The sequence below is a fragment of the Squalius cephalus genome, assembly GCF_949319135.1.
Source record: "Squalius cephalus genome assembly, chromosome: 4".
NCBI classification, from domain to species: Eukaryota; Metazoa; Chordata; class Actinopteri; order Cypriniformes; family Leuciscidae; genus Squalius; species Squalius cephalus.
In genome coordinates this window covers 53,064,680-53,087,179 of record NC_137125.1, presented here as the reverse complement: position 1 = coordinate 53,087,179, position 22,500 = coordinate 53,064,680, and the positions used below count along the sequence as shown (strand labels likewise).

The window sequence follows — 22,500 nt, the reverse complement described above, 5'->3', positions numbered from 1 at the left end:
TATAGGTCGAAAGTTGAATGAACGAGTACTTATGTCCTTTCCATTTCTTACAGGTTGAGTTGTTGTTGCCCATAACACGCTAGCATTCTGCTAATGAACGCTGATTGGTCAGTGAAGGACTGATTACGACCAGAGATACCGCTTGATGGCATCGTGGCATCCGAAGCGGGACCAGAAACAAACTAAACAAAAACTCTTCTAGCACGTGTGTTTCCCTGTGTCAGCTGTGTTGTCGATGCCTCGAGAGAAAAGAAAGTGCAGAGCGTGAAAGCACCAAAGTGACTGAAGGATTGCCGTAAAGCAGTATCTCTGGTCGTACGAAGTGTATGACGTCATTGACATTTTAAAAGACTTTTTAAAGCAAATAAGTGACTCTAAAAAACTTAACACCCAGCAATGTGTAATTTCTTTGCATCTCCTTTCGAATACAACATTCAAATTACTAGACAAAAAATGATATCCTGAGAAAAGTGGATTTTGAGGGGTATAGCGCCATAGACCTCCATTCATTCTGCACTCGTCCTGTGAGCGCCCTCATGTGGAGCCAGAGTGGAACTGCAACCAGTTCAGAAGCCGGAAGTTCACTGAGAGTGGAAGTTCTCCCCTTATTAGACATTCTCTGGTATAAAGGTCCTTGCACACTGAATCCGAAATTTTCGCATGCATTTTTTTGTATCCGTCATTCTGTGGCTCTAAACTGTCAAAACACCATTCAAATGCTTGTTACGGATGTGAAAAACGCAGAAAATCGAACACGATCCGATTTTTTTTTTTTGACGGACGAAAGTTTCGGAGGCAGTGTGCAAGTGTGATTGACATAACGTGAGGTTGTATTTATTTTTTAACGTGCGAAAATTTCGGACACGAATTTCACTGTTGCCTTAACACACCGTTGCCATGAAAAACAGAGCGTTGCTATGGACGCAGGATTCTAACCGTAGAGACGGAACAGACTATTTTCTTTAGCGGAAGCAATACAATCATTTTTAAATCAATAAACTCCTTTTTAAATCAATATTTTGTGTCAAATTATTGATTTATTTTGTAGGTAGCCATGTAATAAGCGGGATAATGTAGAGCGAGGCGGTTGTTCTAGCGAATAACAGATGATTCAAGCTCCGCTTCGGGGTCCCGATCAGCCTGTCGGGGTTGTATTCGCTATAACAGCCGCCTCGCTCTACATTATCCCTTACGACATTTCTCCTTATATGGAACCTTTTTGGCATTACGGGTTCTTTAAAAGTGAGTCTAGAACCCTGAGGAGTGGCTTGGTTACCTGTGGGTGAAGCGTCTCCGGTGTGTTTAGTTGTTTGTGGAGCGGTGGCACTGAGGCATGAGGAGACTGCTGACTATCTACAAGAGACTGACAGATTAGTCCTTCCACAGCTAGCGGGACAAGAGGAGCACACGCAGAACCCCGTCCCGATCTGTGCATGCTTTTCAGTATGCATGTTTGTGAAAGGACAGTATGGCAGGACTGGCACACACACTGCCGCTCAAAAGTTTGGGATCGGTACGATTTTTTTATGTTTTTAAAATAAGTCTCTTCTGCTCAACAATGCTGCATTTATTTGATAAAAAAAAAAAAAAAGTAAACAGTAATATTGTGAAATATTATTACAATGTGTGAAAGATTAGTAAAGCGTAATTTATTCCTATGATCAAAGCTGAATACAAAATATTCTATTTCAGATAAATGCTGTTCTTTTGAACTCTCTGTTCATCAAAGAATCCTGAAACAAAATTGTACACAACTGTTTTCAACATTAATAATAATAATTCATGTTTTCTGAGCATCAAATCATCATATCCGAATAATTTCTGAAGGATCATGTGACACTGAAGACTGGAGTAATGATGCTGAAAATTCAGCTTTGATCACAGGAATAAATTACAGTTTAAAATAGATTGAAATACAAAAAAGTTATTTTAAATTGTCATAATATTTAACATTACAGTTTTTTTTTGTGTTTTTGTCAAATAAATGCAGTCTTGGTGAGCAGAGGAGATTCAAAACTCTTGTACGGCAGTGTATAACTGTACAAACTCCTTTTGTCTGCATACCTGAGAATGTTACATGCATGCTTTGATTGATGATATCCTTATATCATTTAAATATTATTATTATTGTAATATATTCTTGACAAAAAGCCTTAACTTACCTCTCTATTGCAACATAATAGCATCAATGTCAAACATGTTTTTTAAAATGTCTGGTGTATTACTGGTCCAAAATGGTCAGATCTCTTCCTTATCCACCGAAACCAGTTTGGACCAGCGTGAACCAGCTAGAATCTACCGTCTAAGCTAGTTATTAAGTGCATTTTCCAATATCAAGATATAATGTTGCTTGTCAAATAACATTTACAGTACAAAAACAACTGTAATGAGAACGCAGACTCAAATCGATGCATTTATACCTGTTATTTACAGTATATACGAAGAATATACAACATTACAGTCCAGTTAACAACAGACATATACAGTGTTTTCCCGTATACACATGCATATGACAGCAGACAGGGACATTCAGTGACATGAATAACAGTCTGCCCTCAAAAAGTGTTGCGTTTGCACAAAGTGGCTGTTAGTTTACAGTAACACACAGTAGAAAACACACTCATCTACGACTCCAGTAGTGCAGATGGTCGCAGATGGACGTCATGAATGAGAGAAAACCAAAGAGATGCGGGAAGCGGGAAGCATTTGACAGGTTTCAGTCAAGGTTTTGGAGATGTGCAGCGGTGATGTCATGATCATGTGATCATGTGCATACGTGTGTGTGTGAGATTCAGGCCTCAGGTGCGCGGGTGCAACAGAGAGGAGGTCTCACAAGGTTTCTGTCCTGATTTGAAAGACACGCTCCTAAAACTGCTCCACCTGATCACAGATCATTACATAAAGCCCTCGGTGTGAACCCAAACCAATGCCAATCAATTTCACCCATTTGACTTCTTAAATGCAGGAAAATCAGCATAAAACCACGCGGTAAAATGAGCACGGATAGAGGAAAAGATACTCTCTGATGCTTTTTTAAAGATCGCCCCCTATTTACAGTTTCACTGTTCCATCGACAAATCACAAATAGAAAGCTAAAGTAAAATTTACACTCAATTTCATGCAATACTGAGGCCTGTGTGAGCATTCATGAATTCAGTGCTGAACTGGGTCATTCTACAAACACAGTGACATTTCCATTAAAATTATTTAATTTTTTTTTTTTTTTTTGCTTTTTTAAATCAAACTCATGATTTAAATGTTAAAATTAAATGTTAATTAAAAAAGTTAATTTTTCTCATTCAATATCAGGTCATAACAATTTTACTATTAGATGTCTTATATTGAATTATATTTTTACTAATGTAATATATATATAGTGCTCGATTAATTAATCGACTTGTGTCAAATCGATTAATAGTCATTAATCACATCTAACATAAAAGTGTGTATATATATATATATTTGTGTGTGTGTGTATATATACACACACAATATATGTATATATATATATATATATATATATGAAGAGTTCAGATGCAAAAGCCTCTAAGTGCCATCTGAAATTTTCTTCTAGAATGATCATTTTTATGAAGCTTGTATACTTAAGTTCAGTAATTTCACTTAAATAACAATGAAAATGACCTATTAATTGCCATTTAAGTGAAATTACTGAACTTAAATAACCGAGCTTGATAAAAAATGATCATTCTAGAAGAAAATTTCAGATGGCACTTAGAGGCTTTTGCATCTGAACTCTTCATATATGTATATGTATATATATATATATGTTTATGTGTGTGTATATATATACACACAGACATAAACATTTATATTACATATTAAACTTGTATGTTAGATGCAATTAATCGCGATTAATCTATTTGACAGCACTAATATATACTGTATATATATATATATATTAATAGGAACCAGAATTTTATTTTGAAAACATTTTTTAAGGAATAATATCAGCAATTGTAGAATGACCCACTTATTAAAAATAAATTTGAATAAATGTGTTTAGCTGAAACGAGCAGTTAAAATGGCATGCGGGGAAATCATGGCAGGGTCGAGTCGAGGGATTGATACCTGTCAAATGCTTTGAGCGCTGTGTGATGTTTTGTAGGTTTGTGTGGGTCTGATACGGCTCTAGAAAGCCAGTGCGCGGCCCGTCACGTGACTACGATGAGCACACAAGATGTGTAATGCAGGGACACAGGCACCTCTCATTAAATACAGCAATATTTGGACAGAAAAGACAGATGTTTGGGCCCATGCATGTCCCTCTCTAAGTGCTTTTTTGACACGCCGTTTGGCAGCGTGTTATTTGGCTTTGAGTTCTGGAGTATGGTGTTTTGCCAAAATGTAAATGTGTACGGGGGAAAAAACAACAGGGAGAGTGTTTAAAACTAATAAAATGACAACAACAGACGGAAGAACACTGACAGGACATGAGCACTGCATCTATTCTGCTGTAGATCGTATGTGTTGTAAATAAATGGTATGATGTTAATGCCACCTTTACACAGCTGACGATGAATGATATTCCCTGAGAATTTAACAATTTAACAACACTTCATCATTAACATACATTCAGTGCAGTGTCACTATCGCATTTCTGTAAGCACATTATCTGAAGCATCTGACCCAGGCTCACTGTAAATTAAAATGGTGTCTTTTTATTTGTATAAATGTGACTCAACAGTTTTTGCACATTCACCATTACATGGGCTGGGCCAATTTTATACTGTTTATCCACTGGATGGCACTGTGACAACACGAACTATGGCTATGTTTGGAGTAGCATGCTGCAGTATGCATACTGTGCACAGTGTGTAACTAGCATAAAACACCCAGATGAGCTACTACAACCAGCGCACAGTGAGGGAAACACTGCATCCCACAATGCACTGCTCCCGACTTGACCTTCCAGCGTCGATTGACTGATATGAACTGTGATTTTTAACAATCTCCGCGATTTTAACACAAACCTGACTTAAAAAATGCAACTGAATTAAACGCAACCTACTGAGATCATGTGACAACACTTTTTTTTTTTTTCAATGTAACATACCACCATTTTGAATATAGAGACAGGAAATAATTAAAATGGTTGTATGTAGTATAGAGTACAGTAGTGTGCCATTTAAAACATTGCCAGAATTTGAAAGTTAAGACATAAAATAAATGCAAATAATTTTAAGATCATTTTAATAATCAATAACTAAATGATCAACTTAGTGAGCATAACTGACGATGTAGTGGCAGGTTTGCTGAAATGCACATGCATACTATTTTTTTTAAAAACAGTAGGCATTGCACATCATATACTGCAGTACACTAGTGTTCCACTCCAAACATAGCCAGCTTTCTCAGATTATACACGACCTAAACTCAAATGACACTGAAATTGGCATTTCATATAAAATCTTGTTGCTTAATTGACTCTCTGTACGAACAAACAATGACACACAAGTTTTCAGTGTTCAAAAACCGTGACGATTACACACATTCACCCTGATACACGCCAACAACCCCAAACAAAAAGCCGATTCTGTCAATGTAACGTCCTGTTGGATCTGTCTCTCGGACGGTCCACGTGTATCAGATTGGGACAGAACACAGCGTCCTGAGAACTGATCAACAGTCTCTTTTGAAGAAGGCCGGGCCACTTGTGCTCCATTTAAATCCCTGAGTAAAAAAAGCCAAACATTCAAAACAGAAACCAGTGTGTCCTCCTCTCTGCGGCACCCGTCAGTAGCGGGGATGCTGGGAACCGTAGTTTCTGGGAAACATAGGGGTGTAGGTGGACGAGGGGGGCGTGTAGCGAGACGTGGAGCGCTGGAAGTGGCTGGAAAGGGGCCGAGATTGGGACGAGCTCCACATTGAGCGGCGACTTGCCAAAAGGGGGGATCGGTAGGGCGGGGAAGGGGCGGAGCCTGGGGAATAGTGCGATTCGCTTGCATATCGACGGGCCAGGATTGAGCTGTGAGTTGGGAGTTGTGTGTAAGAGTGCGGGTCGACAACGTACGCCCGGACGCCCGTGGTCCAGTGGCGATACGGCATGGTTGACGGTGTCCAGGAGGACGAGGACGATGCGGGTGAGGACGGGGCCTCCAGCGAGGGTGGGCTGTTTGGGGCGGGTGTAAAGTTGGGTGTTGTGGGCGACGTGATGGCGGCTGCTGCCGTAAGGACTTCGGTAATTGTCAAAGGGGTGTCGGGAAGGGGCGGGACTGGCGTTCCACTTACTTTAGGCGTGCCGGTCCTCAGCCGGGTGGTTTTTCCCATGCGGGGCCGGTGCGTCTGCTCTTGGTCGAACTCCAGGTCTTCCAGTTTCTGCGTGAGGGCTAGTTTTTGCTGGATGGCCATGCGGAGGAGAGAGTTTAACGTCTTTTTCTCGTCCTCCGCCGCCGCGAGTTGTCTCTGCATCTCGTCCAGCTGAGACACATACTCATCACACCTGGGCAGAGAGAAAGGAGAAAATCGTGATTGGGCTGCGTGTTAAATATCACTAGTGTAGTATTGTAAAGTATTTCGGTGAATCGGTTTGTTCGGATGGTTCATTTAAATGAACTGGTTGCGAACAAATGATTCGGTTGAGTTCGTGATTTAGTCTCTACATATGTCCTTTTGTAGTGAAATATTTAGCTTCTGCTGTTTATCACTGGGTTTTCTATCTTTATAGGCTGTATTTATTGCAAATCTTACTGTTCAAATGTTTAATGTTTTCATCCTAACCGAAATGCTCTGCAAATTATTATTTAATAGTTACATGTTAAACCTAAAGGGGACCTATTATGTCCCTCTTTTCAAGATGTAATATAAGTCTCAGGTGTCCCCAGAATGTGTCTGTGAAGTTTCAGCTCAAAATACTCCACAGATCATTTATTATACCATGTTGTAAATGGCCATTTTTGATTTGAAGCAAAAACATTTTTTGAAGCAAAAACAGTTTTCACGCATGTATCTTTAAATGCAAATGAGCTGCTGCTCCCTGCCCCCTTTTCCAGAATAGGGCGGAGCCTGTACAGCTCATGCCTCGGATACTCTAGACCAGGGGTCCCAAACATGTCGCTCGCGAGCTACCTTTACTATTGATAATAAAAGATAAACTAATGTGCATTGTAAATGTCAGTAATTTATCTTTTTTGATTCATTCTTTTTATAAAAATGATTTAAAGGGTGAAATATTTGAGGTTTAACTTTTTATAAAACTAATACTTTTTATAAATAATGTTAGTAGATAACATGTTGCAAGACACTCCTTTAAAATCTGGCCATCATTTTTAATGTTATTATTTTAATGTTTATGTAAACAAAAAGTGCATATTGATGCTAATTTTATTTGTTATTTGCGGGTTTTTGACATAAAACTTGGTGAATTGATTTCATTGTGTAGTATTAGTACTTTTTGAACAGGATTCTGGGATAACCATGATCATAGTGATCATTTTGGACACTATAATCATGAAATGAAATTTTCATGCCATTTCATCTCTAGTTATGATGAACTATAAAATCAACAATAATAATGTGTTTTTAGAGTATAATATGCAAAGTACAATTTTCTATATATATTTTTTTTTATCTCTGACATTTAAGGGTAACATATATAGGCCTACAAAAACTCTTTTAGGTCTAAAACTGTTTGGATAGTTGTTAATATGAGAGTTATGAGACATAATTTAAGAGATTTAAGTATTGTATAACATTGAGTAGCTCTCGGCCACTTTCATTTTTAAAAAGTAGCTCTCTAATGAAAAAAGGTTGGAGACCCCTGCTACTCTTTCATGTATTGCGCTTAAACTGTCTAAATTGTCCTTAAACTGTAAAATACACACAAAATTATGTCAAAACACAGTTATATCTGTCATTAATGTCTGTGAACGTAAACAGCAGGGAAAGAAAGCACATGTGTATATTAGATCTGTGTATTAATCAGTGTAATATACAGTACCTCCTGCTGTCAATATAAATCAAACAACAACAGAAAAACAGAAAATCACTCACTGCTCTTGACTGAATAACTTTAGTGGCTTTAATAAGAATACATTTCTTACTTAAATGCTGCTGTTAAACGCTCTGGCGAGGAGATAAACATGACAGACTGTGTAATAATGCACAATAAGGTGGTTGTTTACACACACTGCGGACACATAAATATGTACAAAAACAATAGAGGGAATGCATTGATGTCACTTTCCCGTGGGAACACACTCCCTCAGCCGGACTGAGTGGCAGAAGAGCTGCTGCGTGACTGGATTTAATAGGATAAACTGCGAAAACATGAGTAAAACAAACGATTATCAGTTTAAACTAAAGGTTGGACTCGATATAGTGTTCTTTACAACTTACCAAAGATCCAGTGATCATGGATACTGACATGCAGCCAGGAATCGTGTTTCCTGACATTTATATGAGCCTGATTTCGACGCCGGGGAAATACATAAAGCAAATTTGCCTGTGAACGCTTTACACTCACCTAAAGGATTATTAGGAACACCATACTAATACTGTGTTTGACCCCCTTTCGCCTTCAGAACTGCCTTAATTCTACGTGGCATTGATTCAACAAGGTGCTGAAAGCGTTCTTTAGAAATGTTGGCCCATATTGATAGGATAGCATCTTGCAGTTGATGGAGATTTGTGGGATGCACATCCAGGGCACGAAGCTCCCGTTCCACCACATCCCAAAGATGCTCTATTGGGTTGAGATCTGGTGACTGTGGGGGCCATTTTAGTACAGTGAACTCATTGTCATGTTCAAGAAACCAATTTGAAATGATTCGAGCTTTGTGACATGGTGCATTATCCTGCTGGAAGTAGCCATCAGAGGATGGGTACATGGTGGTCATAAAGGGATGGACATGGTCAGAAACAATGCTCAGGTAGGCCGTGGCATTTAAACGATGCCCAATTGGCACTAAGGGGCCTAAAGTGTGCCAAGAAAACATCCCCCACACCATTACACCACCACCACCAGCCTGCACAGTGGTAACAAGGCATGATGGATCCATGTTCTCATTCTGTTTACGCCAAATTCTGACTCTACCATCTGAATGTCTCAACAGAAATCGAGACTCATCAGACCAGGCAACATTTTTCCAGTCTTCAACTGTCCAATTTTGGTGAGCTCGTGCAAATTGTAGCCTCTTTTTCCTATTTGTAGTGGAGATGAGTGGTACCCGGTGGGGTCTTCTGCTGTTGTAGCCCATCCGCCTCAAGGTTGTGCGTGTTGTGGCTTCACAAATGCTTTGCTGCATACCTCGGTTGTAACGAGTGGTTATTTCAGTTAAAGTTGCTCTTCTATCAGCTTGAATCAGTCGGCCCATTCTCCTCTGACCTCTAGCCATCAACAAGGCATTTTCGCCCACAGGACTGCCGCATACTGGATGTTTTTCCCTTTTCACACCATTCTTTGTAAACCATAGAAATGGTTGTGCGTGAAAATCCCAGTAACTGAGCAGATTGTGAAACACTCAGACCGGCCCGTCTGGCACCAACAAACATGCCACGCTCAAAATTGCTTAAATCACCTTTCTTTCCCATTCTGACATTCAGTTTGGAGTTCAGGAGATTGTCTTGACCAGGACCACACCCCTAAATGCATTGAAGCAACTGCCATGTGATTGGTTGATTAGATAATTGCATTAATGAGAAATTGAACATGTGTTCCTAATAATCCTTTAGGTGAGTGTATATAAAGGTCTAAATCCATGTGATCATTCATATCAATGTTATATATATCATCATATCGTCCAGCCCTAAAACTTGTATAGTTTTTTGTCAGTGTTTATCTAAAAACATCTAATTATGCAGAGTATACGATGGTAAATATTTAATTTGATGAGTTGTCAATACAATATATAACAATACAATATATAGGGTGTGATTTTACCCCTAAATTCGGCATATTAACACAAAATGATAACTGCAAATCCACCTTTTGCTGCTTGGAGTCCAGTTGTTTCTATGAATTGCAGCGATCCATTTGCTTCCCAGTTCTGTAGCTTTCGGCAGTCTGTAAACATATACCTCAGGTTTCTTGTAAAATCTAGTTGTACAGTCAATCTCAAAGCGTGTGTTTTGTGTGTTTTTCGCGGCATTCACAATGCTCAGTCTTTTTGCCACTCAGTGTGTGCAACCGCAGTCACTCCAGCCGACCGTGACGTCACACGCATACCCTCTATATAAAAGCGAACTTTGCATTATAGGTGCCCTTCAAAAAAGATATTTCTTCTCACCGCTTCATTATACCAGAGAATGTTTAATAAGGGGAGAACTTCCACTCTCAGTGAACTTCCGGCTTCTGAACTGGTTGCAGTTCCACTCTGGCTCCATATGAGGGCGCTCACAGGACGAGTGCAGAATGAATGGAGGTCTATGGCGCTATACCCCTCAAAATCCACTTTTCTCAGGATATCATTTTTTGTCTAGTAATTTGAATGTTGTATTCGAAAGGAGATGCAAAGAAATTACACATTGCTGGGTGTTAGATTTTTTAGAGTCACTTAAGCACACTTTCATTTGCTTTAAAAAGTCTTTTAAAATGTCAATGACGTCATACACATCGTACGACCAGAGATACTGCTTTACGGCAATCCTTCAGTCACTTTGGTGCTTTCGTGCTCTGCACTTTCTTTTCTCTCGAGGCATCGACAACACAGCTGACACAGGTAAATACACGTGCTAGAAGAGTTTTTGTTTTGTTGTTTTAAAAGACCACGCCGAAAATACACACACACACACGATGCCATGGTCGTAATCAGTCCTTCACTGACCAATCAGCGTTCATTAGCAGAATGCTAGCGTGTTATGGGCAACAACAACTCAACCTGTAAGAAATCGAAAGGACATAAGTACTCGTTCATTCAACTTTCGACCTATAACCCATGTTGAACTTGCAAAACCTACACTCAAATCTGAGATTTCTCAACGGCAATCGGGTGAAAGAGACTAATTTAGCCGTCTAGCCCCATAGACTCCCATTCATTTTGCACTCATGGGCGATCGCCCCCAGTGGAGCTCTGGTGGAACTACAACCAAAATTCGGTACGATAGGACTTAATAGGGAGTGGCCAGGCTCTCCGTAGACGGGCTCTGATTATAGTCAGTTTGGTTATAGTGTTATGGTGTGTTTTCTCACCGTGTGGCGAACATGGCTCTGAGGGAAGAGAAGGTGGCTGCGTCTTCTTTCAGCGCCTTCAGCTCGTTCCTCAGCTTCATCATGGTCTCCGTCACCATGGTCTTCTCGTTCTCGTATTTACTCTTCAGGTTGGCCAGAGCCCCCTCAGCCGTCTGTGAAACACACGTGAGCATCACAACCAACACTGAGTCTGAAAAACGGGTTCTGCCAATAAGTTAATAAACCACTACTGATATAATATAGACCACATATATTATTCATTACGACCAAGGATGCAAGACTTAAAAATCCCAATGTTAATTTTGATTTATGGGGTATATTTAGAAGGTAATTGCTTTGATTTAGAAAGCCCACTTGGGTAAATATTTTCTTGAGTTCATAATCTAACTCTACTGAACTTCATTTAACATGAACTGTTCATTCAAGTGAACGCTTGTCATTTGAGTAACTCAGAACTCCTTGTTTTGCACATAGTAATGGATGTGGTAATCACTTTGCTGACCCATATAGCACAGCACTTTCTCTCTGGTGTGGGATCTATAAATCGTGATGTCCATTAATCATCTCTTGGCCTGGAAGGGTCATGCAACATGCTTTATATCACACAGAGGCCAACAAGGAGAAAGAAATGATGTGTCAGACAGAACAGTCCCTTTTCATCAACATTTCATTTTACTAGATATTAATCAAGCGGCTCAGTCGGGGTGCACCAGTCCGCCTTAAACGTCATGTTTACGACGTATCGGAGCTTTTGAGAAAGAACTAATCGCTAGATTTGCCGACGTTTGCCAGATTAGCGGCATACAATTTTTGAAAGGTATTCAGTTTGGTTTGAGGCACTTGTGTAAGTGGGAATGAATCAAACCACAAAAGGTGAGGTGGTTGAGTTCAGTTCATTTGTGGGTCCTTTTAGAGCATTTGGGGTGTTTTATCAGCCCAAGACCACTTAAAAAGTGTAAAAACGCACAACACGTAAAAAAAAAGCCCTTAAAACAAACTCTGGTTGTTAAATCATTTGACAATCGAGTCTATTCCTGTCTAAAGCACTATTCGGACAGGATTAGTTTTACAAGGGTAGGTTTTTACCACAGGACGTCTGTAATATTAAAGGCCAATTCACACGGGATAAGAAATCTAAGTAAAACTAGCAGAAGTGGGAGAGTAACTCGATTTGTGCATCGCCGTCACTCTCATGTCATGTGTGTATTACGTTACTTCCTGATATCACGTGCGCAAACACATATAACCTATATTTATATATATAAAACAGTTATGTCCGGTCGAACGATGTATTAATTAACTTCAGATTGGACTGTGTTGGTAATAGGCACTTACCTAACGCTAAAAGAAGTTTCGTGCCTCTAACAAGTGCTGTCGATCTTCTCTCTGATCTGAATGGTGTGTGTGGTGAGTTTTGCCACAGACTCGTCCCAGCGTCTAGAACGCAACTGATGCTTTTTCAAGCGCCTCTTTTACTCCATACTACTTTTAAAAAGGAAATGACGGGAAATTTACGTACATATTTACAGCGGGTCTATTCGCACGAGATCAGTATTACCTGAGGTCATTTTTCCGGACCTTTTTACTGAAGGTAAAAGTCGGCGTAATCTTTACTGGTATTGTCCGTAATGATCACTGAGATGCACATTCGGACGGGACTAAAATCACAGGGAAGCTTGGGTAATAATTACTTTACCCCACCTCTACATGTTAAACTAATCCCGTCCGAAAAGGGCCTAAGTGAACAGTTCTTGGCTGGAGTAAGTTGCAAAGTGGGAAGATAGCGACCCATGTGGGAACGTAACAGTTTTAAAAAGAAGCGTAGAAGCTACACAGCAACATTAATGAGAAGTAAACTGGGTAGAATAAGCTGCAAAGTGGACCAGATTTTATGCCAATAGTTACAAATCTTGATAAGCAGCCGAAAGACAGAGACCCATGCAGAAATGTAGCAGTTTTAATAAGAAACATGGAAGCTACAAAGCAAATCTCAGTCAATGTAAGGACTCCCATGGTTCAATACTCTCAGGCCTCATGGCAATCAATAGGATGCAGGGTAATAAATAGAGCTCATTAGCCTACCTGTTTGTTGGCTTTCAGCACAAGACGCAAGGTTGCGATCTGCTCCCTCTTTGTGCTCAGGAGGGACTTGAGTTTGAGAATCTCCTCCATGCAAGCCTCTTTGTCCTTATCCATTAGCGGGGCGAGTTCACTAGCGGCCGCTCTCTGGCGGGACAGCATGAGCGAGCGGTCCACCGCCTTCTGCAAGTGCTTGATCTGATCGCGGATGATAGCGTTGAGATGGTGGATGTTAGTTGGTTCGCGGCGGAGATCGGATACCGTGGACGACTCGGGCGCTGGGGATGACGATGATGACGAGGAAGAGGCACTAACGACGGGCGAACCCAATGGCGTGCGGATCGGGCTCTGCTCAGCAGTGAGAGGTTCTTTGGATGGCGAGTCAGACGGGCTACGCGACTCTGCGGATGTTGCAGCATTAATCGCCGCTAAGCGGCGTGCGAGTCGCGGGGTCAAAAGCACCCGGTGGTCGTCCTGCCCCTTGAGGCCAGCGGTGGAAATGCGCGTCGGGGTCCTGCCCTGCCGGTAGTAGTCCAGCGTAACGCGGTTGGGTGTCTCATTGTTGCACAGGCAGACGTGGTGGTAAAGTTGCGCTAACTCCTCGCTGAATGTCGCTAGCTCATCTTGGGCGGTTCCCAGAATCCCGTGCGTCTCTAACGCCGTGTTATTGGCTGCCTGCAGCTCGCGTTCCAGATTCACCGACTTCTCCCGGCCTTCCCTGCAACTGCGCTCAAGCTTCACCACTTGCATCTCGAGCGCCTGAAGCTGCACCTTCTTCTGTTCCTCGGCCCGCGCTCCCGCCTCCACGCACTCATTATATCTATCCTTCACCTCTTTAAGCTCCGCCTTCAGGCCGACCACCTCTGTCACGGCCACCCTGTACTTACACTGCAGCAACTCGAGACTCGGCCCCTCCTGGCCACCGGAGACGCACGTTGTCTCTTCTTCTTCGTCCTCCTTTTCCTCACTGTTTTCCTTGCGGCGGCGAAGTTTTCGAAAGCGTTCGCCCAAGCGACTGGCCCTCTCGTGCTGCTCTGTTAGCGCCGCCTGCGTGTGGCGGAGCAAAGCCTGTGATTCTTGCAAGCTGATGAGCAAAGATGCTTTTTCCCGTTCCACCTGCGGCACATAAACAAGCCAACTATTGAATTTACCTACTGGTCAGACTGGTTTAAACTGGTTAGTCCTGGTCTAAATCAGTGCTTCTCAAACCTGTCCTGGGGACCACTGTACATTTTGGATGTCTCTCTTATCTAACACACCTGATTCAACTCGCCAGCAGCTGATTTAGCTGAAAAAATGATAGATATCACCATGCTTTCCACAGCTGATTAATCAAAGTACATTAAGACAATTGTTTTGTATTACAAGTTTTCTGAAATTTTATGGTTAAATATGGAAATGAGGCATTAACTTTTTAAATATGCACTTAATTGCATGCATTTCCAGAACGGAAATCTGAACATTGGATAAAAGCCAGTTTCAAAATTCTTGTTTCATTTGAAGTTAACCTTTTATTGCTCAGAGACTGATTTTTCTTAATAGAAATATTCTAAATTAATCTAATGCATTTAATAATATGGTGCATTGAAGTCATGACAGAAAGATCGTATTTACGAGTTAAACGGCACCACAATGTCGTAATTATCACTTGGGATTTTCTTTGAGACTCGTTTTTTCAGATTGAGGAATAATGGTGGACACAATGGATGCAGCTTCAGTAGTTAATGGTTAATTTGTTGAAATGTAAAACTAGCCAAGTTGCATGTATAAAATATGATAGTATTGTACAATTACGATAGAATATATAACAATTCAGCTGGCAGCACCTTCATAAATTGAATAAAAGCACAAAACCACACCTGATGCACATTATTTATTCATAATTCTTTAGAATTAGAGTTAATAAACTGTATTTTTTGTAGAATATGCATCTTGCTCTGACTTAAGTGATTTGAACACACAACTTCCCGACTAGTAAATACAAACTAGGTATCCCAGCAGGACTTGAATAGTTTGATCTTGGAAAAAAATGCTTTTGAATGAGAATATCTGAGCACATATTGAGAGCTCTTCTGAGACAAGAACGAGATTATTTGTCTCAGGGAAAAAAACATTTGAATAGCAATTTCCATTTAATCTCACTGCTATCTAGAAGAAACAGCGGTGATATTAAAGTGATTTCCTTTCTGACTTTGATTTGCTATTATCTACTGGAATAATGATATTTTCACTAGAAAGTGTTCCCTATGGCCATTTGTCACATTGAATTTAAGTCCACGTTTAATACATAGTCAGTGTTTAACATGGATGCATATGACTCAAATGAACTTGCACTATAAGAACAGTGACTCTTGTGATGGGAAGGATATAAATAAGCCAGCAGCATGGCCCATTAGTGCATATGGGGGTCTCATATTTCATCCCAGACACTGCAGCATCCCTTTGTAAACAGAACAACGCCTAAACCAATGCAGCAGTCGTTTCTCACTATTTAGGAACATGATTTTAAAATATTCAAAAACACCTAATCGGACATAAACTACCGGTCAAAAGTTTTGGATTGGTGAGATTTTTAATGTTTTTAAAAGAAGTCTCTTCTGCTCACCAAGGCTGCATTTGTTTGATTAAAAATACAACAAAAAAAGAATATTGTGAAATATTATTACAATTTAAAACAGCTTTTTTTATATGTGAATATATAGTAAAGTGTAATTTATTCCTGTGATCAAAGCTGAATTTTCAGCAAATCATTTCAATATGCAGATTTGATGCTCAAGAAACATTTCTCATTATTATCAATGTTGAAAACAGTTATTTACATTTTTATTTCAGAATTCTAGGTTCAAAAGAACAGCATTTAACATTAAACACTTGCCGTTCAAAAGTTTGGGGGGGAAAGAAATAAAATAAATCAATACTTTTATTCTTTAAGGATGAATTAAATTGATCAAAAGTTACAGTAAAAACATTTATAATGTTACAAAAGATTCTATTTCAAATAAATGCTGTTCTTTTGAACTTTCTATTCATCAAAGAATCCTGAAAAAAAAAATGTTTTCAACATTGATAATCATAATGAATGTTTTTTGAGCATCAAATCATCATATTAGAATGATTTCTGAAGGATCATGTGACACTGAAGACTGGAGTAATGATGCTGAAAATTCAGCTTTGATCACAGGAATAAATTACACTTTAAAAAATATTACAATAGAAAACAGTTGCTTTAAATTGTTATAATACTTCACTGTTTTTACTGTATTTTTGATCAAATAAATGCAGACTTGGTGAACATATAAGAGACTTCTTTAAAGTCCGATCCAAAACTTCTGACAGGTAGTGTATATAAAATAAATATTAAAGAGGTAAATTGGCAACATAAAGCTTTGCTATATAAAAATGTATGAATGTATGCTAATAGAAATGTTTATAGTGTTATGTTATATGCACATGCCCCGCCCCTTCACACTGACCTGCTGAATCTGCTGTCTGAGTTTCAGGATCTCCGGGCCATTGAGCTCACTGAAGAGGTCAGGGGTCAAAATTTCACTCTTCCTCAAACCCGAAGACCTGAAATCTCCATTCAGTCGGTTCAGCACCGAACCCGCAGCGCCCTGGAGCAGAAGCCCGTTGCACTTTCCACCGTCTTCACTGCTGGGCGATGTGGCGGCTGTCGGGGTCGCACTGCCACTAGGTGGCGCCGAGCTAAAGGCGAGCAGATGAGCGCAGCCTGAGCTGAAAGCCCCGTCGCACACGGTTAGATGTTGTGCTAATTCCTTACGCAAAATGTTCTTCTGTTCTCGCTCACTTTTCAGAGCATCCAAAGCCTCCTCCAATTGGCTCTCAGAGATGTCCTTCAGGCGCAGAGCGTCTTCTAATTGGCTGTTAAGCAGGGCTGTCTCCTCCTCCAGAACTTTGATTTCATGCTTCAGGCCTTCATACTCCACCTGAAAGATGAAGAATAACCATTTGCATTGATTCTGGAGATATATGATGAGACTGTTCCTACATAATCTGTCACAAACAATCATGATGCATGAAGGTTTTGGTTTTATTATATTAATATAGTCAAACCATAAATAATGAAAGCATCTAGTTTTGTATCAATTAGTTTTGTATTGTTGTGTTTGGTGACGACATTATCGTCTTACATTATTGCGTTTTCATTCTGAGAACATAAGAGCCCCTGAACCGACTGAGTTCTTCAGTTGAAATGTGTCCAGTGGTTCTAGATTGGGTATCAGAACGGTGTCAGTGTGAAGTGTGTGTGTGTGTGTGTTTACCTGGTTCTGCTTAAGCGTGGATACCAGTTTCTGCAGCGAGATGTTCTCTTCCTCTAGTTCGGTGTAGTCTTGCAGTAATCTGGCCTCTCTGAATTTATACTCTCTGATCTCCTCTCTCATCCGGCTTCTCTGCAGATCTAACATCTCATAACTCTGAGAGACGAAGAGACGGAAACAGAGAAAGAGAGACCATTTAAAGGGCTAGTTCACCCAAAAATGAAAATTACCCCATGATTTACTCCCCCTCAAGCCATCCTCGGTGTAAATGACATTCTTCTTTCAGACGAATACAATCGGAGTTATATTAAAAATGTCCTGGCTCTTCCAAGCTTTATAATGGCAGTGAATGGCCGTATATTTTTTGAAGTCCATAAAAGTGCATCTATCCATGATAAAAGTGCATTTATCCATGATAAAAGTGCATCTATCCATGATAAAAGTGCATCTATCCATGATAAAAGTGCATCTATCCATGATAAAAGTGCATTTATCCATGATAAAAGTGCATCTATCCATGATAAAAGTGCATCTATCCATGATAAAAGTGCTCCACACTGCTCTGGGGGGTTAATAAAGGCCTTCTGAAGTGAAGCGATGCGTTTGTGTGAGAAAAATATCCATATTTAAAACTTTATCAACTAAAATAACTAGCTTCCGGCAGACGGCCTACACAAGTCGACTTACGGCACAAGAGTAACACTTGACGATGTATGACGTAGGATGTAGGAGTAGCGTAAGCTTTGACGCCTCAAACAAACAGGGTACGTCATTATGTTGTGCGTCAGGTCAAGTGTTACTCTTTTGCCGTGAATTGATGCGTAGGCCATCTGCCGGAAGCTAGTTATTTTAGTTGTTAAGTTAAGTTAATAAAGTTTTAAATATGGATATTTTTCTTACACAAACTCATCGCTTCGCTTCAAAAGGCCTTTATTAACCCCCCAGAGCAGAGTGGAGCACTTTTATCATGGATAGATGCACGTTTATGGACGATCACTGCCATTATAAAGCTTGGAAGAGCCAGGACATTTTTTAATATAACTCCATTGTATTCGTCTGAAAGAACAATGTCATATACACCTAGGATGGCTTGAGGGGGAGTGAATCATGGGGTACTTTTCATTTCTGGGTGAACTAGCCCTTTAATAAAGGCACACCTGTCAAAACCGTGAGCACACATTCACAGGGAAACATCTGCAATGTCAAATCATAATTGATTAAACCCCTTCACACTCAAGTCTGAGCAAGTTTCCGACCTCTCTCAGTTCCTGTAGGATGGAGCCGAGTCTGTCGTTCTCGGCCTGTGTGCAGGACGCCTGTGATCTGCTGCTCTTCAGCTCGGCTTGCTGCTCCAGCAGGCGCCCCATGTAATACGCCTCCTTAGTGGCCGACTCCTGCAGCAACGTCTCCTCGTTGGTCTCCCCATCTTCAGCCACCTTCCTTTGAGTGGTGTACGCCTGGCTGAAGGCCTGAGGACGAGAGAGAAGACATGATAAACTTAAGTGCCCCTATTATGCTAGTTCTAAGGCTCCTAATTTTGTTTTGGAGTCTCCAACAATAGGTTTTACTGTGCAATTTTTTTTTTATTTCTCATAATATACATTGCAGCATCACCTCTTTTCTCACAGTTTCTGAAACGGCTTGATAAAGGATTCGGTCTCTCTAAATCCCGCCTTTCAGAGAGCCTGCTCTGATTGGTCAGATGGCCCAGTCTGTTGTGATTGGTCGACTCTGCTCTGATTGGTCAGATGACCCAGTCTGTTGTGATTGGTTTACTTTGCTCTGATTGGTCAGATGACCCAGCCTGTTGTGATTGGTCGACTCTGCTCTGATTGGTCAGATGACCCAGTCTGTTGTGATTGGTCTACTCTGCTCTGATTGGTCAGATGGCTCAGTCTGTTGTGATTGGTCTACTCTGCTCTGATTGGTCAGATGACCCAGTCTGTTGTGATTGGTCTACTCTGCTCTGATTGGTCAGATGACCCAGTCTGTTGTGATTGGTCTACTCTGCTCTGATTGGTCAAATAGCTCAGTCTGTTGTGATTGGTCGACTCTGCTCTGATTGGTCAAATAGCTCAGTCTGTTGTGATTGGTCTACTCTGCTCTGATTGGTCAGATGACCCAGTCTGTTGTGATTGGTCTACTCTGCTCTGATTGGTCAAATGGTCCAGTCTGTTGTGATTGGTCTACTCTGCTCTGATTGGTCAAATGGTCCAGTCCGTTGTGATTGGTCTACTCTGCTCTGATTGGTCATATGGCTCAGTCTGTGATTGGTCTACTCTGCTCTGATTGGTCATATGGCTCAGTCTGTGATTGGTCTACTCTGCTCTGATTGGTCAAATGGTCCCGTCTGTTTTGATTGGTCTACTCTGCTCTGATTGGTCAGATTGTCCAGTCTGTTTTGATTGGTCTACTCTGCGTGTGTTGGAAACCAAATACTTCTACTTATAGCATATACTTTAGATAGACAAGGTCCAAATTCAAAGTTTCCTTACTTAAAAAGTAGATCTTACTTTCAGTAGATCTGAAAGTAAAAATACAGCAGTTACAACACAGGCAAATGGATATGTCATGGTTTAATCAATGCTATTTCAGTATTACTTTTATAGTAAAACATTTTTAAGTTAACTTAGTAATTTTATTTCTAATTTTAAATTTAGTCAGTCAATTTTTGTAATTTTTATTCTTATTTTTTTAAATATTAGTATTTAGGTTTAATAAATTTTATTTCATTCCTGGTTATAATTTATGTCCAATTAGTATTTTTATTAAACTTATTTTTGATACATTTCTAATTTTCATTTAGACTAAGTTTTTCCATTTTCCATTTATATTTTATTATATTTCAGCTTCATTTCAATTAACAAAAATATTTGAATAGTACTAGTTAAAATTAACGACAATAACCCTGGGTTTAATATCTGCAAAACTACGACAAAATTTCTATAAAAGAGAGGCTGTAAACTGCAGGAGAGACAGAATCTGTGACCTCGTAATGTGAGGTGAAGTTCAGCCAATATTGGCTATAATCTGGAAAGCGTGAGTGGAATAGATGACAATGGTGATCTCGCATAAGACAGAGAAAATCAATGCAGTGCTCAGCCAAGAGAAGCAGAAACTCAAGTGTGAAAAATCAATTGGGAGGTGTATAGGAGCTCAACGCTTCAGGTAAGAGGGATGAGAGAAGAAATAACAGACTGATGGAGCAGTGCATTATGGGACAGCATCGATAACAAACAGTTAATTACATGCATGATAGGAGGCAGAATGACCGTAGTATTTGCTGAATTTCCCCAGCTAACAGTGAGGGAACATTCTCAGAACTTTAAGTTATGAACAAACGTTTTTCTAGTAATGTTAATAAAACGTTCTTTCAAAGTTACCTGGTCTGATCTCAAACCGTTAGCACATGGAGAAAATGTTTTAAGTTAGATGTTCGTCTAACATTTTCTAAGCATTTCTACTTGTTTTGGAATGTTCAAAGAACAGTCAAAAGTAACGTTCCCATGATGTTTGAAGAATGATAAACTGGAATGTTCCTTAAAGGGGTGGTATAATGCCCTTTTCACAAGATGTAAAGTAAGTCTCTGATGTCCCCAGAGTGTGTGTGTGAAGTTTTAGCTCAAAATACCCCACAGATATTTTTATACAGCATGTTAAAATTGTCGCTTTTTGAGGGTGAGCAAAAACACACCGTTTTGTGTCTGTCCTTTTAAATGCAAATGAGCTGCTGCTCCCGGCACAGGGGGCGGAGCTTCAAGAGCTCGTACACACATGCACTGAACATTTTACCTCACACACACATGCACTGAAAATTTCAAAAACTTTTAGCCTTTTATGTTCAAACCGGAGTCTGACAATGATGGAGAGGCTCAAGAAGAAGTGACAACATGTAGAAGCAACAGGACATTTCTGAATGGTTAGTTGATGAATTTATGTAGCTTATGTGTAGTTAACTATCTTCTAGTCATTGATTAGCATATTCTGTCTTGATAATCTATAAATTGTGTTCCCGGGGGCGGGGTTTATGTAAATTTCAGGGTTAGTAATGTCACTAACCCGGGAGGAATGTGGTGTAGTTCCACTGATCTATATAATGACTATATAGATCAGTGTGTAGTTCCCACCAGCCGTTTGTTGTAGTCCTTAAAACGCGATTTCTTTTAAAGATAATATCTCCCTTTGCTTTGAACTTTGAGCGTTGTAACTTTGCAGATGTTGTTTATGCTCAAACAGCAACATTACAAAAGTGAAATCATAATCAACCGCCCCTTTAAGGTTGAAATCCGTTTTTTAAGTCGCTCACTGTAATGGAGAGAGAGCCAAATGAGTCTTGTGCGCTCGGAGGGAACTGTGTTCTCCCTGCATGGATGGAGACCGATGGACCCCTGAAAAACAGACGCCACTGGGCTTTTCCATTAAGCTGGAAATTCAATCAAACTCTCTCTCATGGTCAGTCAGTCCTGCTGTGCTGGGAAAACTCAAAAGAGTGAGATCAGAATTCTTGCGCTTGAATTCTTGAAGTAGTTTGTTAAGTCAAGCATCACTATTACTAATGCTCAAACCATTTGAACAAACCTCCAATTCTAGTTATCATACTTTGGAACCAGATTTTCCCAAACGAATGAAAACTAAATGAAAACAATACGATTTTTTTTCTCCAAAAAATAAAAAGTCATGCCATAGAGGGTTAAAGTCATGTAAATCTTGTATTTTTGGGGAAATTTAGTGTAACGATGAGTCCAGGACATAGAGGAGGGTAAAAGTTAGGCTAGTTAATTAGGAAACTAGAATAACACAATGCAATAATAAAAATAATGAAAATATTATACAGTGTTACCACTAATCTGTAACACTTTACAAAGTTAATGTATTAGCTAACTTGACCTAACAATATATGTTTTTAAATTAATGTTAATGTTTAATAATTAAAATACTTCTACACAAATGTTTTATTTGAAATTGTAAGTTAAATTCGCAGCTTTGGATGGAAAC

General features: G+C 39.9%; 1 protein-coding gene across 3 annotated transcripts in view; it reads right to left on the bottom strand.

The window, feature by feature from the left end:
- LOC307157984 (protein bicaudal D homolog 1) overlaps window positions 1–22,500 on the bottom strand; it is a 49,141-nt gene that overhangs the window by 3,509 nt on the left and 23,132 nt on the right. Inside the window, exons 1-6 of one of the 3 annotated variants that reach the window (XM_079870084.1) lie at window positions 18,762–18,957; window positions 17,509–17,661; window positions 16,699–17,172; window positions 13,229–14,341; window positions 11,147–11,298; window positions 6,250–6,460 (exon numbers count right to left, since the gene is read on the bottom strand). In XM_079870084.1, the coding sequence (XP_079726210.1) occupies window positions 6,250–6,460; window positions 11,147–11,298; window positions 13,229–14,341; window positions 16,699–17,172; window positions 17,509–17,661; window positions 18,762–18,872 (2,214 nt within the window). In that variant the 5' untranslated portion in view covers window positions 18,873–18,957. Of the gene's footprint in view, window positions 1–3,915; window positions 6,461–11,146; window positions 11,299–13,228; window positions 14,342–16,698; window positions 17,173–17,508; window positions 17,662–18,761; window positions 18,969–22,500 lie in introns of those variants that run through there. The other 2 variants (XM_079870083.1, XM_079870085.1) reach the window with 2 other exon arrangements.